At 33.8% G+C, this 20,069-nt stretch overlaps 3 protein-coding genes across 6 annotated transcripts; 2 read left to right on the forward strand and 1 right to left on the reverse strand.

Moving 5' to 3' along the window:
- Positions 1 to 1,241: 1,241 nt before the first annotated feature.
- On the forward strand, positions 1,242 to 7,127 carry LOC142640542 (glutamate receptor 3.4-like). 4 transcript variants are annotated; one of them, XM_075814681.1, is made up of 7 exons: positions 1,242 to 1,465; positions 1,983 to 2,337; positions 2,785 to 4,124; positions 4,355 to 4,632; positions 5,083 to 5,114; positions 5,239 to 5,648; positions 6,392 to 7,127. In XM_075814681.1, exons 2-7 carry the CDS (start codon positions 2,061 to 2,063, stop codon positions 6,842 to 6,844), a joined length of 2,790 nt encoding a protein of 929 aa, XP_075670796.1. In that variant the 5' UTR covers positions 1,242 to 1,465; positions 1,983 to 2,060; the 3' UTR covers positions 6,845 to 7,127. The 4 variants fall into 4 exon arrangements, with proteins under 4 accessions (XP_075670796.1, XP_075670798.1, XP_075670797.1 ...); XM_075814683.1 differs by having other exon boundaries at positions 1,461 to 1,478; XM_075814682.1 differs by lacking the exon at positions 1,242 to 1,465 and adding an exon at positions 1,466 to 1,571.
- Positions 7,128 to 12,033: 4,906 nt separating this feature from the next.
- On the forward strand, positions 12,034 to 14,993 carry LOC142641123 (septum-promoting GTP-binding protein 1). The gene is made up of 6 exons (XM_075815515.1): positions 12,034 to 12,494; positions 12,737 to 12,851; positions 13,117 to 13,213; positions 13,376 to 13,415; positions 13,527 to 13,610; positions 14,454 to 14,993. Exons 1-6 carry the CDS (start codon positions 12,168 to 12,170, stop codon positions 14,616 to 14,618), a joined length of 828 nt encoding a protein of 275 aa, XP_075671630.1. The 5' UTR covers positions 12,034 to 12,167; the 3' UTR covers positions 14,619 to 14,993.
- A 1,123-nt stretch (positions 14,994 to 16,116) lies between these two features.
- On the reverse strand, positions 16,117 to 17,758 carry LOC142638303 (uncharacterized). Its single transcript, XM_075812323.1, has 3 exons — positions 17,549 to 17,758; positions 16,763 to 16,842; positions 16,117 to 16,384 (listed from the first exon to the last, which is right to left on the reverse strand). The coding sequence occupies exons 1-3, from the start codon at positions 17,660 to 17,662 to the stop codon at positions 16,315 to 16,317; spliced, it is 264 nt and encodes an 87-aa protein (XP_075668438.1). The 5' UTR covers positions 17,663 to 17,758; the 3' UTR covers positions 16,117 to 16,314.
- Between the last annotated feature and the right edge of the window lie 2,311 nt (positions 17,759 to 20,069).

The raw sequence follows: 20,069 nt of genomic DNA on the forward strand, positions 1-20,069 counted from the left end.
TCAAAATTTAATGAAAATTTGAATAAAGAAATTGTTTTTTTTGTAAAAACATGGAAGTATTGAACAAAAATTGAGTATAAAAATTTAAAACCAAGCTTCATATATTTTATATTGTGCTTTTTCTCATTGGGCCAAGGGGGGCCATTGCCCCCCTTGGTCCAAACATAGCTACGTCCCTGATATATATATATTAAATAAAAGTTTAATAAGTTATGAGTATTTGACGTATGTGACATTTCCGAATTGACTGGTTTTATAATTACAAATTATTTCATAATTTTTATGTCACAATTCTGATGTTACAAATTGTGAATCAACTATCACTTTTACATAAATTAATTATTTTTTTTCATTAATTACACTGCCATATCATAATTATGATAAAAAATTGTGAAAAAATTTATTGACTTAGACTTTTCCTACCTAATTTGTCCAGGGAGCTCGGTCCAGCAACATGTATAGTATTAATATTTCTAACCATTTCACATTGAGAAAAAAAAAATCACATTAACATTATCCTTTTTTTTTTTTTTTCTTTTTGAAAATAACATTATCTATTTAATGGTTTGTTTGGATGGAAGGAAAAGGAGGGAGAGTAAAGTAATATTGATTAAAAATAAGCTAATTTTATGCTAAATTTACTGTACTTTACTTTCCTCCTCCTCCTCCTCCTCCTCTTAATTCAAACCAACCATATGTTATGTGTGAAATGAATCAATTAATGGGCAAAGAGCTTACTGATTCACGGTATGTTTCCACTCAATTCAAACCGACCTAAGTTATGTGTGAAATGAATCAATTAATGGGCGAAGAGCTTACTGACTTACTGTATGTTTCACTTGAGAAGACGAAAAAAACAAATGATATGATATGATATGATATATGACACTGAACCCACATGTTTCACGCTTGACAATTGTGGCGCCTATCAAAAAACAATGGTTGGGAAACACTGGGACCCACTTTCCACATTGGGAAGGGACCTACCTAGTCTTTAAATACAGTGAGCCATCTGAATTAGATGAGGTGTGAGGCCAATTACCACAGGTTTCCATCTCTGTGGCTTACTTAGATTCATCACATAATGTAGACATCTTTTATCCAGGAACTATTATAAAATATACTATATCTGTTTTTTTTTTTTTTTTTTTTTTTTTTTTTTTTTTTTTTTTTTTTTTTTTGCTGACTGATAGCGTAAACTATAAAATATAGCAACTTGTGAAAGATAAAAAAATTGTTAATAACTCCCTGTAGTCTTGAAAGCTAAAAGACAAATAGAAGTAGTAGTTGAAAAAGAGAGAGAGGGAGAGAGAGAGAGATTCTTTACTTGAACAGTTGAACTTGGTGGACTGTTTGTTAAGAGCTTTGAGGCTGTCTTTGCTTCTGTGGTATGTGAGGCTGTACCGTGTCCTTCACCATAAATGTTTATGTGGAATCCAAAGCTTTGCCCAAGTTTGGAGTTCAGGTAGTCTCAAAGTGTAATCTTCGCCTAACTCTTTAATAATAATCTTCACCCAACTTCTTACATATATACATGCCTCTCTTTTGATATATTTTTTCTGTCCATGCATGTAAGTCTAATATTTGTTCACAAATAATTTATTATCTTCATTTTGAGTTTTTCTTGGTTTGTTAATGAAAAGTACATTAATGGGCATAATATAAAATATTGGCAATCTTTGCACGTATTCATGTTAAATATTTTTCTGGGGTTTCTATGCTGGTTTCCCATGTGGTTGTTAATTTTTAGTATTCAAGTTGGTCAAACCTGGATTTTAGCTCCATATATATAGGATTTGTGTATGTTATCTGGTGCTGAATCTTACTAAGTGTTGTAGATTCACTGTAGTAGTTGAATTGTGTAAGGGAAAAATTATATAAATTTATTTTATTTTTTTTTAATTGGATAAATTTCTTTATTTTGACTCTTCTAAGCCTGTAATCACAAGCTCTCTGTGGTAATCATATCTTCATGCTGACAGGTATTTATCATCTTGAACTCATGCTGGCCTGAGCTGAACAAATAGAACCTCTTGATTTGTAGGCCTGGCCATATAGTCATGAAAAGGACACTGCTTTTAGTGATTTTTTGTATATGGGTGCCTATGAATGTATTGGGTAGGACTGGGAATACCAGTGTTTCTTCTTCTGCAAAAAAAAATGTTGTGAATATTGGAGCTCTATTTACATTAAATTCGGTTATCGGAAGGTCAGCAAAACCAGCGATTATGGCTGCAGTCGAAGATGTCAATTCTGATTCAGGTGTTCTTCCAGAAACAAAATTGAACCTCATATTACACGATACGAATTGCAGTGGATTTCTTGGAACTGTGGAAGGTATTTATTTCCACAAGCTTTTGTTTCTTAGGCTATGGAGTCAAATCTTTCTCTTAGCTGTGGTCATTGATTTTATAAATTTAGAAGGGGATCTTTGGCCTTTGAATTTGGGGTCTCTTATTTATCAAATTAGTTTCCATTTTCTTTTTCAATTTCAGTTTTGTATTTACTGCCCTCTTTCACCTAGCACATAACCTTTGAATGGTACAATCTAGGATGAGAGTACTATTGTGTTCAAAGTTCAGTTAGTTTTTTCTTTTATATACTTCAGTTGCTTAATATGATGCATATCTCGGATTATATGTATGATATCAGCACCTTTGGAGTCTTAAGTAAGATAAGAACTAACTAGGATTATTTGTACGATACTACTTCTTTTGTGTGCTCTCTCTTGAAGATTGGGGGAAAAAATACAGAAGTTTGACAGGGGTGTCCTTAACAATGTAGCTTTGCAGCTGATGGAAAAAGATGTGGTTGTTGCAATTGGGCCACAATCCTCTGGTATAGCTCATGTCATCTCCCATGTTGTTAATGAACTCCATGTGCCACTTCTGTCATTTGCAGCAACAGACCCCAGTCTTGCTGCACTGCAATACCCATATTTCCTCCGCACTACACAGAGTGACTATTTCCAAATGTATGCAATTGCTGATTTGGTTGAATATTATGGCTGGAGGGAGGTAATTGCCATCTTTGTAGATGATGATTATGGAAGAAGTGGAATTTCTATATTGGGTGATGCCCTGGCAAAAAAACGTGCCAAGATCTCTTACAAAGCTCCATTCCCTCCTAAATCCCCCAATACTACAATTAACGACTTGTTGGTTGGAGTAAACCTCATGGAATCTCGGGTGTATGTTGTGCACGTAAATCCTGACACTGGTTTGAATATATTTGCTGAGGCTAAATCACTTGGGATGATGTCCATTAGCTATGTTTGGATTGCAACAGATTGGCTTCCTTCCTACCTGGATTCATCAGAAACAGTTGACACTGACACAATGAATCTCTTACAAGGGGTCATTGCTCTTCGCCATCACACCCCAGATACTGATCTTAAAAAAAAATTTACGTCTAGGTGGAGTGGCCTAAAAAATAAATCTAGTGCAAGCTTCAATTCTTATGCTCTCTATGCATATGATTCTGTTTGGTTAGCAGCCCGTGCTCTTGATGCTTATTTGAAAGAAGGTGGAAATATATCTTTCTCTAATGATCCAAGGTTGCATGACACATATGGAAGCTCACTGCATTTAACGTCACTCCGAATTTTTGATGGAGGCCAACAATTTCTCCAGACAATTTTAGGGATGAACTTCACTGGTGTAAGTGGTAAGATTCAATTTGATAAAGACAAAAATTTAATTGATCCAGCGTATGATATTCTGAACATTGGTGGGACTGGGTCTCGTAGGATTGGTTATTGGTCAAATCATTCTCGTCTCTCAATCATTTCTCCAGAGATCTTATATTCTAAGCCCCCCAATACTTCCACCAGTAATCAACATCTTTACAGTGTTATATGGCCTGGTGAAACTACAGCAACACCTCGGGGATGGGTATTCCCTAACAATGGGAAACCACTGCGAATAGCAGTGCCAAACCGAGTAAGTTACAAAGAATTTGTGGCCAAAGACAGTGGCCCTTCAGGGGTGAGAGGTTACTGTATTGATGTCTTTGAAGCTGCCATAAACTTGTTGCCTTATGCTGTCCCACATACATTTATCTTATATGGAGGTGGCAAAAGAAATCCTGTTTATGACGATCTTGTGTACTCGGTTGCAGCAAATGTGAGTATTTGGCTCTAATTTGTACCTTTTAATTTTTTGGCGGCTGTTTTTCAGAATAGTTATGTTTTGTTTGGTTAGGAATATAACTAGCTATAATATGGATGCTAACTTGTGAATCTCTTTGAGTTAATTCCTTTTGTTGAATTTCTGAATCAGATTATCTAATAACATGATGAGACGTGGTGTTTAAATCATAATAATTATCTCGACATATTTTCTTCCTTTTTCAGAAGTTTGATGCAGCTGTTGGGGACATTACAATTGTTACCAATAGAACAAAGATTGTGGATTTCACTCAGCCTTACATGGAATCAGGACTTGTCGTCGTTGCTCCTGTCAAAGAGCTAAAGTCAAGTCCTTGGGCTTTCCTCAAGCCATTTACTGTTGAAATGTGGGGTGTCACTGGGGGCTTCTTTCTTCTTGTTGGAGCTGTTGTTTGGATCCTTGAGCATCGGATTAATCACGAGTTCCGTGGTCCACCAAGTCAACAACTTATTACAATTTTTTGGTTAGTATGTTCAACTCATTGAAAGTTTCGTTTCTTTGTTGCTATAGTTGAAAGCCCTCTAATTGCTATAAAAATTCAAAATATTGCGCGCACTCCCGCCCTCTTCCCCTCTTGAAGATCATGACATATTCCTTTTATTGTATGGTAGAGCAGAGATGATCATGAGGCTATATATTGGTTTACTAGTTTTAAGGATGCTAATAGACTATTATAAAGTAAACATATGAATATTACCTTTTCCTATGCACTTTGCCTTTGGCTGGCAACAGTGGGAATGTGGAACCCAAGTTTCCCGTGAAAAGAACCAGACAGTGCCATTGAGTCACAAGGTTCTTGGCTCCTATGCAATTACACGTATGCATAGCTTACAATCCTGCCTAAGCATGCTCCTACCTTGCACAGATGTTTTTGCAGTTCTTTAATATGCGTGCTTTGCTTTTCACCTTGCAGGTTTAGTTTCTCAACAATGTTTTTCTCACACAGTATGTATTTTCATTCCTAATCTCTTGTGATTTTGAAAGTAATTGCTTGACATAATCCTTCTTATTGATTGAGAGTCCATGCTTGAAACTCCTAACATCCTATTGCTGCTTGGGTCTGTCACAGGGGAGAACACTGTGAGCACTCTTGGACGATTGGTGCTGATTATATGGCTATTTGTTGTGTTAATAATAAATTCAAGCTACACAGCTAGTTTAACATCAATCCTCACAGTGCAACAGCTGACATCTCGAATTGAAGGAATTGACACCTTGATATCAAGTACTGAACCAATCGGAATACAAGATGGGTCATTTGCATGGAACTATCTCATTGATGAGCTCAACATAGCAGCAAGCAGGCTCGTTAAGTTGAAAAGCCAGGCTGACTATGCTATTGCCCTGCAACGTGGACCAAGCGGTGGTGGTGTAGCTGCCATTGTTGACGAGCTTCCTTATATTGAACTCTTCTTGTCCAGCACCAATTGCAAATTCAGGACTGTGGGGTCAGAGTTTACCAAAAGTGGATGGGGATTTGTAAGTATCAACATTTATTTGTCTAAGCCTGAATGGTCCTTGCTTGCTGGTTACTCCAGACTTCTGATAGCTAGATTCAAAATCATGAATACTGATATGAAATGAGGCACTTATAGAATGGTACAAGTTTGCTTGCCTTATGCTAACTGTGATCTAGATCTAAAGTCAGATGCAGGAGTTGGAAACTGAAATTTCTAGCTCCAGACTTTTAATTGAATTGCATTGAAAATTCCCACTCAAATCAAGCAAAAGTGTCATACAATTCTACACCTCCTATTAGGATCCTTCTATTCCTTCTTCTGTAGCAAAGATCTACATGTTTTATGTAAAATATTCTGATTTATTATGCAATCATTAGATGACTTGGTTTATTTATTTATTTTTTCAATACTTATTTATGCTGTTTCTGTATTTGATTTTTGTTTTAAAATCAATACTTGTTAATTTCTTTCTAATGTATTTTGATCATATCAAGGCATTTATAATATTATAAGTAAAAATTTCTAATGTCAAGGAAAAAATGGACAAAATATTGATTACAACTCATTTCGTTTTTTTTTTTTGGCTGGCACTAGCTGACCACTATGTTAAACAACCTAGCTCCCTCTTGGCTTGCTGTTCTAATCTTTTACTTAATCAAAACTCTAGATTTGATTTCAGAATCTCTTATTTGTTAAGATAGAAATTCATGAGACGTGTACAATTTTCCAATATCTTTCTAATATTCAATTCCCTTGTCTCAGGCATTCCAAAGGGACTCTCCTCTTGCAGTTGACTTATCAACTGCCATTCTTCAGCTCTCAGAGAATGGTGATCTTCAAAAGATCCATAATAAATGGCTGACACGGACTGAGTGCTCAATGCAAATTAACCAAGTTGATTCAAACCAACTTTCTCTGATGAGCTTCTGGGGCCTGTTCCTTATTTGTGGCATTGCATGCTTCATTGCGCTTACTATATTCTTCTGTAGGGTCATTTGTCAGTACCGCAGATTTAGCCCGGAGGCTGAGGAAGGGGATGTTGAGGAGATTGATCCTAGGTCTAGACGCACAATGCGAACATCAAGCTTCAAAAACTTGATGGGGTTTGTAGATAGGAAAGAAGCAGAGGTCAAGGAGATTATTAAGCAGAAGAGCAGTGATAGAAAACGACAAGCTAGCCATAGCTCAGATGGGCAATCCAATTCACCCTCGTAAGGAAATATGTTCTTTGGCTGGTGGGTTTTCTAATGCTTCAATCAATACATCTTCGTCTATACTAATATGTTTGTTTTACCCTCTGATGCCAAAAGTTAGGCAGCTAGAATGATGTTGTTTACATAGTCTATAGAATACGCTGAGAGAATCTTGGTAAGCTGTATCATTTTGTAGTATACCATGATTTTTGTACCGTTTCTTCATCGAAGGAATCGAGCTATTCAAGTAGATAGCTTTTTATCATTTATAATCTTAATGGAAGAAAAGAAAAGTTCTTTGGAAATGTGAGAATATTTGTGTGCCATTGAGCTTTCTATTTCAACTTCTTGAGTTGCCTAGCATTATTGTGGGATAGTGTGGTTTGATCTTTTGTCCTGTCCCAAAATTGACTGATGTGCACTAAGCTAAAAGAATAGATCGATGTGCATAATTATTATGTTTATGGCTCCCATTTATTCGGACTTGCGCATTCTCATTCAAGGATATATATATATATATATATATATACGGACAAAACTTAATTATAAGGTTTTCGAGCAACAAAAAAATACACTTTCATCTCATGAGGAAAAATTTACATGACAAAATTTTAAAAAAGGAATTTAAGAAAAAACACATAAGTATTATATCTAAGTGTGTGTGTATATATATATATATATATATATATATATATATATATATATATATATAATATTCTTTTTCATTTTAGTAAACGAAAAAGCATAAGTGGGAAGGGTGTCAATCTCTAAGCGTCTAGGGCAAAACGAAGAAAAATGTGCACCAATGCATTGTTGGCGGGGAACAAGAGACTCAAACCCAAAAATAAAGTCTTTGTTTGGCCCAAGGCTTGGCGACTAAATCACCTGCTGTGTTGGTATATACATATATGGCAATGTCTAGAATGTTGTTCTTAAATCTTGATTCCAAAAAATGGATCCCATTTGGGTCATTTCACTTCAGCTCTTAAAGATGTCTTTGACAGCTTATGCCATGTCATGTAAGTGGGCAATAAAATTATAAAGTTCATGGTATTCAAACAGGTAGATAACTTGTTTGTAATGAATTTTTTTACGATTATAACACCCTTTGTTTTTGGTTCTTATTCGATCAGAGCAAACTTTCATTTACTACCATGAATTTCCTGGTTGGCCAAATTCTTTAACCGAAAATTAAGCTCAGACCCCTGCTTCAGATTCCCCTAAGAGGCCTACATGCAATAATCTCACATGGTGTTGGAGAGCCAATTTTGGTAGCAATAAAGTGTGCACTTTTTAACAAAATTGATTGAAATTGGTAATTTTCTGAATATGAGGACAATACATGTATATAATCCAAGTTTTTCCAACATAGTAATCTGTTGTGACCTATAGCTGGAGCTAATGAAATTTTTTGATACACAGCAATGTGTAGTAAGCTGAACTTGGTTAATGAAATTTCTAATGCATGCCCTCTAGTTGGTGCTCTGGTCTTTTTCTTATTACCATATGTAGTAATTAATTTGATTACCAATAACTTTGTGCCACAAAGTGTGAGTCTACCATCAATTTCTTTAATTTTTATTAACTCAATCACGAGGGCACATCACTCCAATATCCCTTTAATTATTTGAGATTGTGCTATTTTATTTTATTTCACTAAGAACACGCGTTCAACATTGAGATGAGTAATGAATTTAGTAAGAATTAGCATTAATCATATTGTGGGGAGTAAAAGGACCCTGATGGGGACGTGGGCCTTTGGGCCATGCTAAGGAAGGCCGACCTGCTCTTGGGTTTAGAACTTGTTAGTACTACGGGTTGGCCCACATGCCGTGGATCCGAGGATACAGCCGAAGATGAACCCGGGACACTGGAGAACCCGGGACTTTATGGTAAAGGTTGGGGAATGACATGGTCAAGACCAATGGTTAAAGGGGGTAAACCCTTGAATGTCCTAGAAGCACCGATGTTAAGAAAATACCAAAGATAAAGGCTGCCACCTCCACATTAAAGACCCTGCACCTACCACCCTGGCCGCATTAATGGGGAAGTGACACCTGAACAGTGGAGGGGAAATTTCTGGTTACTATTCAAAGGCACTAAGAAAAGAAATATCTAGGCTAAGGGGGATTTGGGGCAACACGTGTACAAAGTATCGGAAATAAGAGTATTTAAGGAGCAACCTAGAACAGAAATAGGGGCTCCCTTCTTTGTAATCTAAAAAAAGAAAAAGAAAAAAGACAAAGAGATAATATAAGAACAGCTCTCGGCTTACGTTCGAGCAGGTTGATTTACAATATTCCTTGTTGTTTTCATGTGTTTGCAATCTTTGGCTTGTCATTTAATCCTCAAACACTTCTAACCTGGGTTTCAAGCCCACACTCTACAAATACATATTGTTTAAGGCTCATTGGGCCTGAGCCCATAACTGTTCTTGGGGTCAGGTGCAATTGTGCACTTACACATATGATGTCGAAAGGGGATACTTTTGGCCAAAATGGAGTTTTACCCATTTCTCACAACTTTCCAGCAAAATGCCCCCTGTCTGAACAATCGAGTTATAGCAAAATGAAACTTAACAAAAAAATAATTGTGGAACTCGAGTTCCACTTGAATATTTTCAAGGAACTCGAGTTCCACCTTTTTTTTTTAGTTTCATTTTGCTATAACTTGATTGTCCAAAAATTGAATTTTACATTTGAAACTCGATTTTTAGAAAATTGAGTTTCAAAACGGGGGCATATCCCTAAATAGTTTCAGACAAGGGCATTTTGTTAAAAAATTTGTGAGAAAAGGGTATTTTGCCATTTTGGCCGGATACTTTTACTAAAATATGTTTGTGTTGATGCATAATGAGATTATTCCACGTTGATTATTCCTTCGTGTTGTATCACTATTCGATTTTAACTTCTTGTTAGAGATGTACATGTATTCCTATTTTGTTTTTCTTGTATACCTAAGATTTGGAGCTTCCTTAGCATCATACAACTACCAGTCAGCATTTCATATTTTTTAAGTGAGAAATATCAGTAATATCATTGTATACTTTTTTTTTTTAAAAAGAAATTACATCATTGTAGACTTTTGGTCTAGGAGTGTAATCATCACCAAATTGCCACTTGGTAGAATCATTAGACTTTTTTTTTTTTTTAATAATAACAATTAACTCAATTGATAAAGTCATTTGTTGTTAGGAGCAGTGCAAACATGGTACAGGGAGGCAATTGCCTACTCTAACTTTGTAAAAAATGCCCACACTAATCTTGGTGATACATTCCTATAGAGCTTGACACTTGGACCCTCTCAATATGAAGAAAAAATAAAAAATAAAACGGCCCCCCCCCCCCCCCCCCCCCCTTAAAGAAACAGACTAGAAAGTGATTTAATACCAATCTTTAAGCTCCTACAATTCCATCACAGCCCACATTGCCTTGAAAAGATTTGGAGGAAGATCTTTAGATACATAATGTGATGATTAATATAATTCTTGTGTATTTTAATCACATATTTATTAAATTATTTAAATAAGTCGTGTAATTACTAATTATGGAATTTTTTTTTTTGCAAAGTAATAAGTCATGTCTCATGTGATTAAGTTAAATAGTCTTTTGAATTGCCAAGTTTTTCTCAATCATTCCATTATTTTCTCAATTAAAAAAAAAGGAAACTATACATATTTTCCATTTCTTTTACCAAAAGCAAATGATAATAAACTGATGTCTCCTCCATTCTTTCGCTTTTTTATTTTTCAAGTTTTGTCTATCCTCTCACATACGCTCTGTTTGTTTCAATGGAAAACCTTGTGTAAAGATAGTTTTCCTTATTTTCCAATGTTTGGTAGCATAAAAAAAATATGAGTCAAAGAAAAACTATATTTGGTCAATATAAAAAGTATGGCTTATTTTTAGAGATTGTTTTCCATTAAATTTTTTTGGAAAACAACTCAATCTCACAGCAAGCTAAATAAGGGAAGTTAAAAGGTTGTTTTTCAACTTATTTAAAGTTGCTACCAAACATTAGAAAATGAGATAGTTTTATAGAAAATGTTTTTTAGAAAATGACTCATTTTCTAGAAAACATCATTATTGAAACAAACAGAGCGATAGTATCACTTTTTTTATTCTCTACTAACTAAGCATTTCTATTAAATAATGCATATTTATGTGCTATGAGTATATCATTCACTTTGAAATATCATTTTTTTTTTTATGGGACACTTTGAAATATCATTAATTTAGCGTTATACACTTATACCCATGTTGAGTAAATGTAAATTAAGAGCTTCTTTAGGCCAATCTATTATTATTATTATTATTATTATTATTATTATTATTATTATTATTATTATTATTATTATTATTATTACTTCAAACTTTTAATCACCTTAGATACATGATCAAGCTCAGAATTTAGCTCAATGAGTTTGTGCCATCTTAGCCTAATGGGTCATATTTTGAATTCGTCTTCTCTTATTTGAACCATCTCTATCATTCTCTACCTATTGCCATATCTTAAATGTTAAGTGGTAAAATGAAAAGAATGCGGATATATACTTCACAATCTGATGAGCTCCTTTCGGTCAAGTGGGTTTAGACTGTAATTGTGTGAATGAAATGCTAATATTAAAACTCAGTTGAATCATATCTAGAACTCTAGAAGTCCTTGAAGATGCTAAGTACTATTTGGATTTTTTTTTTTTTGGGGGGTAAAAGCTCTAATAATTAAGATTTCAATTTCCTTGAGGTTTGAATATTCATTTATTTTATTTTTATCTTTAATCTTCTAATAAATAAAACAAAAAGAAAAAAAAAACTACTTTTAATGTGGGAAAAAAGTATAAAGGATCTTGATTTTTTCAACCAACTTATAACTCTCCGCAAATTCAACCTATTCCGTAGGTGATTTGCAATCAATTGAGGACTTTGGGATAAAATTCATAGAAGAAAAGCCCACAAACATTCAAAAATTTATAATATACCCATTAAATGTGAACAACTCAAAAACATAGTAGACAATTTGGACTATTTAAATAATCAAATCTTGTCTATCTTACTGGTCAACTGTCCCGTTAAAGTAGTCACATAGATAGCAAAAGGTCGTTGTAACTAAAATAAGAAGAAGAAGAAGAAGAAGCAAAAAAAAAAAAAAAAACCAAAAACCAAAAACCAAAAACCCAAAAAACCAATAAAAGCATGTACTAAAAATAACCCATAGGTTTTGAGAATTGGAGAGGCCAGCTTTCAAAAAAATTCCTTTCTTTTTGATGGCCAAAATAGAGGAGAAACTCAGTTGAGGCTTTGAGGCCATCCATCATCACATAAAATAATAATAATAACAATTTTGAAATGACACAACATGGCCAACAATTAGCTCAACTCAGCCTTAGGAGGAGGATTCATCGTCGCCTTTTAATCCTCCGGCGATGGTTTCGACGTGTATTGGATCAAATTCTCAGTTGTCCCCTAAAGAAACCAATCCGGTACCGCATGCTAACACACGGCACGGTGACATCTTCATCTATAGGCACCCCAGTGGGTGGCTTTGCTTCTGTGGAGAATGAGAATGTGACACCCGTGTATCATCATCATCATAGCCATGACAAGGACTCCGACTTGGTTGCCTTGAAGATAAGTCTTTTGGGTGATTGCCAAATTGGAAAGACTAGTTTCCTGGTTAGTATTTAAAAAAAAAAAAAAAAAGATTTATCGTTAGTATGATGAATTCTTTTTGAATCTATTGCATACTCACTTGTTTCATTCTTGTTTTTAGATTAAGGATAATGTTTATCAACTTATAATTAAATGGGGTGTTAGAAATATGTGGTTATGATTTTTTATTTATGCCAATGAAATGTCAAATTTTGGAAAAAAAAAAAAAAGAAGAAGCATGATTTTGGTTTTGTTCTTGATCGAAGGTGAAGTATGTAGGGCAAGAACAGGAAGCCCTGCAAAATAAAGGACTAAATATGATGGATAAAACATTATTGGTTGGAGGTGCACGTATTTCTTATAGTATTTGGGAAGTAGAAGGTATGCAAATTTTCTTATATTTTTTCTTTTTCCTTTCTTTCTTAACGTGAATCCATGTTTCTATGTTTCTTTAGGCCTTATTTGGTTGCCCAGAGAACATGGACCACAAAATACATCTCTGGATTTGAGGAAATTATGAAAAAATATATATATTAATTTAAAAAAAATCTAAAATTTGCCTTTCATGTATTCAATGATCAAATAAAATGTCACATAAATGGTATTCTAACCATTTGTTTGATTTTTCATCATTATATGTTTGTAGGTGATAAAATGTCTCTAGATCACATTCCTGCTGCTTGCAAGGACTCTGTTGCAATGTTGTTCATGTTTGATCTAACAAGTCGGTGTACATTAAATAAGTGAGTTTTTAATTTTCGAGGGTTTATTTATTTATTTATTATTATTTATTTTAAAGCATTGATAATGAAAATAAGAGACAATTAGGCTTAGTGGATCTAGTTTCTTTAACTTGATTTAACTGAAGAAAGGAAATGTAAGAGGTTTTCTATGTATAATTGCAGTATCATAAAGTGGCATCAAGAAGCAAGAAAATGGAATCAGGTATGCATGTGACCTGGGCATATCCTAATTTTTCCCAATTTCTTGAACAAACCTGATCCACGGTTGCTTATATGCTCATATATGTGTTCTTTCTTGTGTGCTTGATTTTAGACTGCAATTCCTGTTTTAATTGGAACAAAGTTTGATGAATTCATCCAACTCCCCATAGATTTGCAGTGGACGATTGCAAGTCAGGTAAAGTTTCCAATCTTTCAATAAAAGTTTGCCTATTTTGGGTTTATGGAATTATTTATTTATTTATTAAGTAACCCAGAAATTCATTAACCTTATTAGTTTATAAATTCATATGTTCAAGTTATCCCACATTTCAGGGTTCATCCGTTCATGATATTGTTTTGTAACTGATCAATCTTTGCGTCTTGACTGACCATTAAATTTAGAGAAACTAAGGACGATGACATTGTTTTGTAGATTCATTTTATAATATAATGATGATCTCTTAATAATCATTCATGGTGTGTTTTTTGGTGGATGTTAATCATTCACGTTTCTTAGTTAAGAAATCACATCGGTTTATTCTACCTAATATTCTGTGAGTTATTGAGATGTCATTGTCAAGATTATGAATTATTGTAGGGCCTTGGAGAAGTAGATTAGATTTCTCAGTCTAAAATAGACATGATTGAGGACAGATGGTCTTTCAAGAATAAACGTGGATAAGGATGTTGAAAACATCTTCATTTTCAAGAGTCAAGAATTGACAAGGATTTTGCATCCTCCTTGACTCCAAACTAAGAGTTACTGTGAAAAATGATTTTGGTAAGGATAGTTTTGACAAACCAACAACTCTTTTAAGGAGCAATAAACCTAGACACACAATTTAAGGAGCAATGGGGCTCACAATCCGCTGATCTATCCATTTTAAGGAGATATTTGAGCCCAACTACCCTACCCATTTCAGCAACAACAGTAGGGGACTGCCTTACAACCTCTTTTAACAGCCAATTACTCATTTTAGAGCTACCATAATCTAAATAGCAATAGTTGTGATTAGTTTTTCTATGTTATTTATGGCAGGCAAGAAAATTAGCAAAGGCCCTCAATGCAACCCTTTTCTTTTCAAGTGCAACCTACAACATCAACGTGAATAAGATCTTCAAGTTCATCACTGCAAAGCTCTTTGACCTACCATGGACTGTGGAGAGGAATTTGACTGTGGGAGAGCCCATTATTGATTTTTAGTGTACTATTTTGTGCTAAAGTTTGTGGCCGTAGAAGAACTGACGGTGGAGAGGAATCTGATTGTGAGAGAGCCCATTATTGATTTTTAGCAGACTATTTTGTGGTAAAGTGTGCAGCCGTAGAAGAACTGAAGATGTAGATATAGAAAAATTGCCTAAAATGCAAGAAAGCGATGAAAGTCAACCAGTCGTTGGACTCGTCATTGTGTTGCTACATTTGAAATGTCATGGAGAATGGCAGAGGCAGGAGAGCCCACATCTCCATTTATGAATAGCATTTGTGTTCTCCAAGTTCAGCAATTGTAAAACCAAAAACAAAAACAAAAAAAACCAAAAAAAAAATGCAAAACTCACCCTTTATTTTCACCAAAATTCATTTTAGTCCTATAATTTTACTTTCATTCAATTCAATCCTCTAAGTTTCAAGTTTATTCATTTAAGGCCTCTCTATCGACTTTTGTTATATTGCAGTTAATTGTCCAATTTTTTTTAAAAAAAATTTCTTCAAAATTTTTTAATTAAAAATTTTCAATTAATGATTGAAAAATATTTCCCACAATTTAAAGAATATGTTCCATAATTAAAATAAAAAAAAAAAGTTGACAAAGGGGCCTTAATTGAATAAACTTAAAACTTAGAGGACTGCAATGAATGAAAACAAAGTTATAGTTATAGGACTAAAATAAATTCTAAACAAACCTAGAAGGTGAATTTTGTATTTTAGCACCAAAATATATATATATATATATATATATATATATATATATATATATATATATATATATATATAGCTGCAAATATATTGTCTTGCTCTTTCATGTAACAGTTTATTTCTAATAATAAAGCACTTCATTAACTTGCACCTTGTCATTGTCTGATAAAAGGCTGAAATTAAAAGGCTACGAGAAAAAACAGGTCATAGTGCTTAGGATAGGGATTAGAACTGTTGTTTAGGGGAGAGCTAGTGACAACACAAAACTACCACCTCCCTCTTCCAACGCAAATGCGGCGAGACTTGACTTCTTCCCTATTAAATTTATGGCTTACAAGGTCCACTGGCAAACCCCTAATATGTAACTATCCCCGATATTCTTGCTAGCAAAGTTAACAACAAAGGAGAAAACACATATTTCAATCAACACAGGAAACAGCTGTCTTACAATCATTTGCCTTTTGAGAAAAAACAAAATACACAAAGAACAAACATAATATTCAAACATAATGGGTCTTGAATCCATGACCTCACCCTCCACCTAAAAGGGAGGTGCTGTTTGAGCTAGAACTCATTAGTGCAAATCAATAATCTTCCTTTGGCATCGTGACATTATTTGAAGATGAATGAGTCAGTGGCTAGAACTATACCACTTACTGTCAAATTTTCTTCCACAACTATTTCCAGAATACAAATAGCATACTCTTCCTGTAGCAGGTGATCCATTTATGCAGAAGAAAACCAGGTTGCAATCATAAGATAAAAAAGACATAAAATCACTAATAGGTGGTGCAAATAATAATCACATTGGAAGTTTGGGGATTCATTTAACATCCTTATTATCAAAACATAGAAAGCCAAAAACTTATTGGCGCTTGAAATTAATGTAGGCCTCATATTTGATAGACAACAAAACTGGAAGTATAGAAATCATAGTGATTCAACCTAAAACTAAAATCATCTTGATGGCGTTCTAAGAAGTGGTTTACTCAAGTTTCACCTCTCTTTTTGGGGGATCCAACTGCAAATAGGTATATGGTTCTGTCGGTTCCTCCCTGCACAACCACACTTATTTCAGATAATGGGGGTAATAACATAAATTTCAAGATGTAACTGAATGCACCCTTACAAACAAAACATAAAGTATCAGATATGGATAAAAATAGAAGAGCTTTCAAATCAGTGTGCCACCACAAAAAAGGCCTCATCTTATGGAGGGCTGAAAATACAAGATAGTGGGCATTTCGTGGAAAGTAGAGTAACTTTAAAGAGCCATCTTTCATCAATTACATTGATGGCATCTACAAGCTACATCATAGCAATTAATGGTTCATGTTGAAATGAATTTATAAAATATATTCATACATAATGGAGTATACACATAATTATAAAAAATTAGAGCTGCAAACTTAAAATGATTAAATGAACCATACCCAGGTTTAGATCGCATGCATCGCCAGAAGAGCTTGAAAGGTCCTGGAACGGTACTAAACGGGTTTCCCTCAAAACAAGCCTACACAACAGACCAATGTATTTGAACCCAAGAGGAGTAAAGGCAAAACTTACTTTTCCTCAACCATGAAGGAAAACAAAACTGGAAGAAAGAAACAAATCAAAAAGTATTTTCAACATGAATTTGCGTTTAGCTGGACATAGAAATGGGCAAGGATCATTCTAATTAACTAAACTTTAAGAAACACACTAAATAAGATCGACTCTTCTCCTCAACATAAATCTTAACCCACGAAAATCAACATGCACTTAAAAACATGCAATCTCCGCATGTCCTCTCCGAATTTCAATTACAATTACAATTGAAACTAAGTGGATCTAATCAACCCAAAAATTATAAATTTTCAAAGGAATCACATTATACTACCAATTTCAATGAATCCAAAAGCAAGTCCCAAAATCAAAATATTGATAGAAAAGCAACGAGTTTTCAACAAAAAAAGAAAAGAATCAAAAATAGCCTCCCATCCCATTTCTTCTCTAAAAACCCACAAAAAGAAAAATCAAGCACATACATGAACCTCACTTAAAACCCATCAAAACCCACAAAGCCAAAAAGACTCCAAATCAACCAAGACAACCCAACAAAAGAATGAGGTTGGAAACTTGTAATAGCTATCAAAACAACATAGAGATAAAGTGTAGTTCATATAGATTAGATTTGTAAAGCGACAAATAGAGAAAAGTGATGAGAAAGAAGAGAGTACTTGGATGACATCCTCGGCTCGGTCATTGCATCGATGGGCCTTTGGTTGACGATGATCCCCTTCTGGCAATCCCCATGGGCTCTCTCTCCTCGGCACTGGTCTCGTCTCGCTCATTTTTCTCCTTCTCCTTCTCCTTCTCCTTCTCCCACTCTTTCTTCTTCGCTCTGAATTGATAATTGATAGAACTTTTAGAAGATACACTCGGTCTTTCAGCCTTCTCCAATACGACAACGTTTTCGGGTTTTACATGTTTTTTGGGTTGCCGTTTTTTGGGACGCAGTATTTTTTTTTTGCCGTTTACTGCGTTTTACGATTAGAGATTGAGATTTCACCCGACGATGTATTTTCTTCTTAAAAAAAAAAAAAAAAGAGCTGATGAGGTATTTTAAACTAATAGAAGCAACCCAATTAATACGAAAATTTAGGGGTGTTTGGTACATGATTTTAAACAATAATTTTCAGTTTTTAAAAAATATTGCATGTATTTTTATACATTTTTTCACTCACGCATATTTTCAAAAAAACTTTTTAAACTTAAAAACTATTGTTTAAATATATGTGCCAAACGGGCCCTTAATATTTTTGTTAGTAGCGTTTAGCTTGACAATACAAGTTTCTTTAGAACATTTTACTTGATTGGCACAATTTATAATTCATCTTTTAAAAAAATAAAAATACAAAAGGGCTATTTTTAAATAAATAAATAAAAACCCCAGAAGATAAAAAAAAATACAAAAACACTTCTAAGTTTTAAAAAGTTTTTTTTTTCATTGAAAAAATTGTATTTTGAAAAGGTATAGTTTGAAACTATTTAACCAAACAAGTACTTAGTACTATCGTCATGCAAAAAAAATTCATTGGGATTTAGTTCTATCGTCATACAGAAAAATTTCATTGGGATCATGGTATTATTGCGACCTTTTTTTTTTTTTTTTTAATAAAGAAAAACACACTTAAAGAGTGCTTGATATGGTCTCAGAGTGAGATGAAAAAATCCAAAAGTTACTATAAGTTTTAACGCAAAATGCTTACAAAGTAAAGTGACAATTGTTGCAATTGTGTCACATCAATTATTCATAATCTATATATAATATAAAATTAAAGAATTTATCATTTGTTTACTTCTTTTAATGTTATCGCTTAAACTTTCAAAATTTTACATTTTTCAAGTCATTATTAGAATATATATTTTTAATTGAATTTAAATTACGTAACCTCACAATTCTACATTCTATTAGACTCTTGCAACATCATATTTTTTGTTTTTAACATTGGAGTTGGACTGGTTGAAAAAGGAGGGAAAAAAAGTATACGAAGGATTAGAAAAATGTTGAGTCAAAAGGCAATCTCCTTTTGTTTGGTTTATATGAGAGAAAAGAAAATGACTAAAATTGAGGAAAAATAAAATGCAAAACTCACCCTTTATATTTCCCCAATATTCATTTAAATCATTTAACTTTTCTTTCATTCATTTCAAGTTTCAAGTAATTTCAATTAAAGTCTCTCTATCAACTTTTGTTAAATATTGTGGTTAATTGTCCAAAATTTTAATTTTTTCTTCAAATTATTTGAATTAAAAAAATCCAATTAATAATAGAAAATAATTTCCAATATTTTTTTTAAAAATTTAGCGAAAGTTGATAGAGAGACCTTAATTGAATAAACTTGAAACTTATATGACTGAAATGAACGAAAACAAAGTTAGAAGATTGAAATTAATTTTAATAAAACTTGAGTATTGAGATTTGCATTTTAGCCATAAATGAAATTCCCAAGCCACTTTCATGATTTGCCCAAATTGGATGGAAATAATGAAAAAAAACAACCAACAACAACCAAGCGAGTTAGAGCATTCTCGACAAGAATGCTAAAAATGCTAAAAAGCCAATTTAACAACCAACATACAAAAATACCCACTACATCAAAGCTCTAAAATGCCAAAATTTATAACACTCAGCTACGGTGAGCTGTTATAAATAACAGCTCACTGACTGCTCGCCGTAGTAGCAAGTTAAACTAAAAATCAATTTTTTATTCCAACGTCTCTTTTCTCTCTCTCTCTCTCTCTCTCTCTCTTTTCCTCTTCTCTCTTTTCTCTATTCCAACGTCTTTGTTTCTCTCTATTTCTCAGCTTATGCTTCTCCCCTCCAAGGTTGAACCTCCATGAACAATTCCCACAAGCACACCACCACTCATCACCACCTTCACGATGGGAATCTCTCTCTTTCAGTCCAAGGCTGAATTCTTTCTTCTCTTAAGCTCTTTCTATTTCCTTCTTGCTTTGTTTTTTTGGCTCCCTGTTTGATCAACAGGTTTGGGAATTGAAAAATGATATTTTTTTATTATTTGGGTTTGGTTGTTAAGGTTTGAAAATAAGGGATTTTCAGTTTAGATTTGTGTTTGATTTCAAAGTGGGTTTGAGTTTGAGATTTGGTTGTAATTTAATTTTGGATTTGTGATTTGGGTTTGGGTTTGTGATTTGGTTTTGAGTTTGTGATTTTGGTGGTTGGGGGTTGAGATT

Source organism: Castanea sativa, chromosome 6, assembly GCF_040712315.1.
Source record: "Castanea sativa cultivar Marrone di Chiusa Pesio chromosome 6, ASM4071231v1".
NCBI lineage: Eukaryota > Viridiplantae > Streptophyta > Magnoliopsida > Fagales > Fagaceae > Castanea > Castanea sativa.

Excerpts from the sequence above, each read along its gene's own strand:
- LOC142640542 (XM_075814681.1), top strand. The coding sequence starts at position 2,061 with ATGAAAAGGACACTGCTTTTAGTGATTTTTTGTATATGGGTGCCTATG. Across the intron at positions 2,338-2,784 it reads ATTTCTTGGAACTGTGGAAG|CTTTGCAGCTGATGGAAAAA; the intron begins GTATTTATTTCC and ends TTAACAATGTAG. Across the intron at positions 4,125-4,354 it reads TGTACTCGGTTGCAGCAAAT|AAGTTTGATGCAGCTGTTGG; the intron begins GTGAGTATTTGG and ends TTCCTTTTTCAG.
- LOC142641123 (XM_075815515.1), top strand. The coding sequence starts at position 12,168 with ATGACACAACATGGCCAACAATTAGCTCAACTCAGCCTTAGGAGGAGG. Across the intron at positions 13,416-13,526 it reads AAGCAAGAAAATGGAATCAG|ACTGCAATTCCTGTTTTAAT; the intron begins GTATGCATGTGA and ends GCTTGATTTTAG. Across the intron at positions 13,611-14,453 it reads AGTGGACGATTGCAAGTCAG|GCAAGAAAATTAGCAAAGGC; the intron begins GTAAAGTTTCCA and ends TATTTATGGCAG.
- LOC142638303 (XM_075812323.1), bottom strand. The coding sequence starts at position 17,662 with ATGAGCGAGACGAGACCAGTGCCGAGGAGAGAGAGCCCATGGGGATTG. Across the intron at positions 16,843-17,548 it reads GAGCCGAGGATGTCATCCAA|GCTTGTTTTGAGGGAAACCC; the intron begins GTACTCTCTTCT and ends TCTGTTGTGTAG. Across the intron at positions 16,385-16,762 it reads TGCATGCGATCTAAACCTGG|GGAGGAACCGACAGAACCAT; the intron begins GTATGGTTCATT and ends GTGGTTGTGCAG.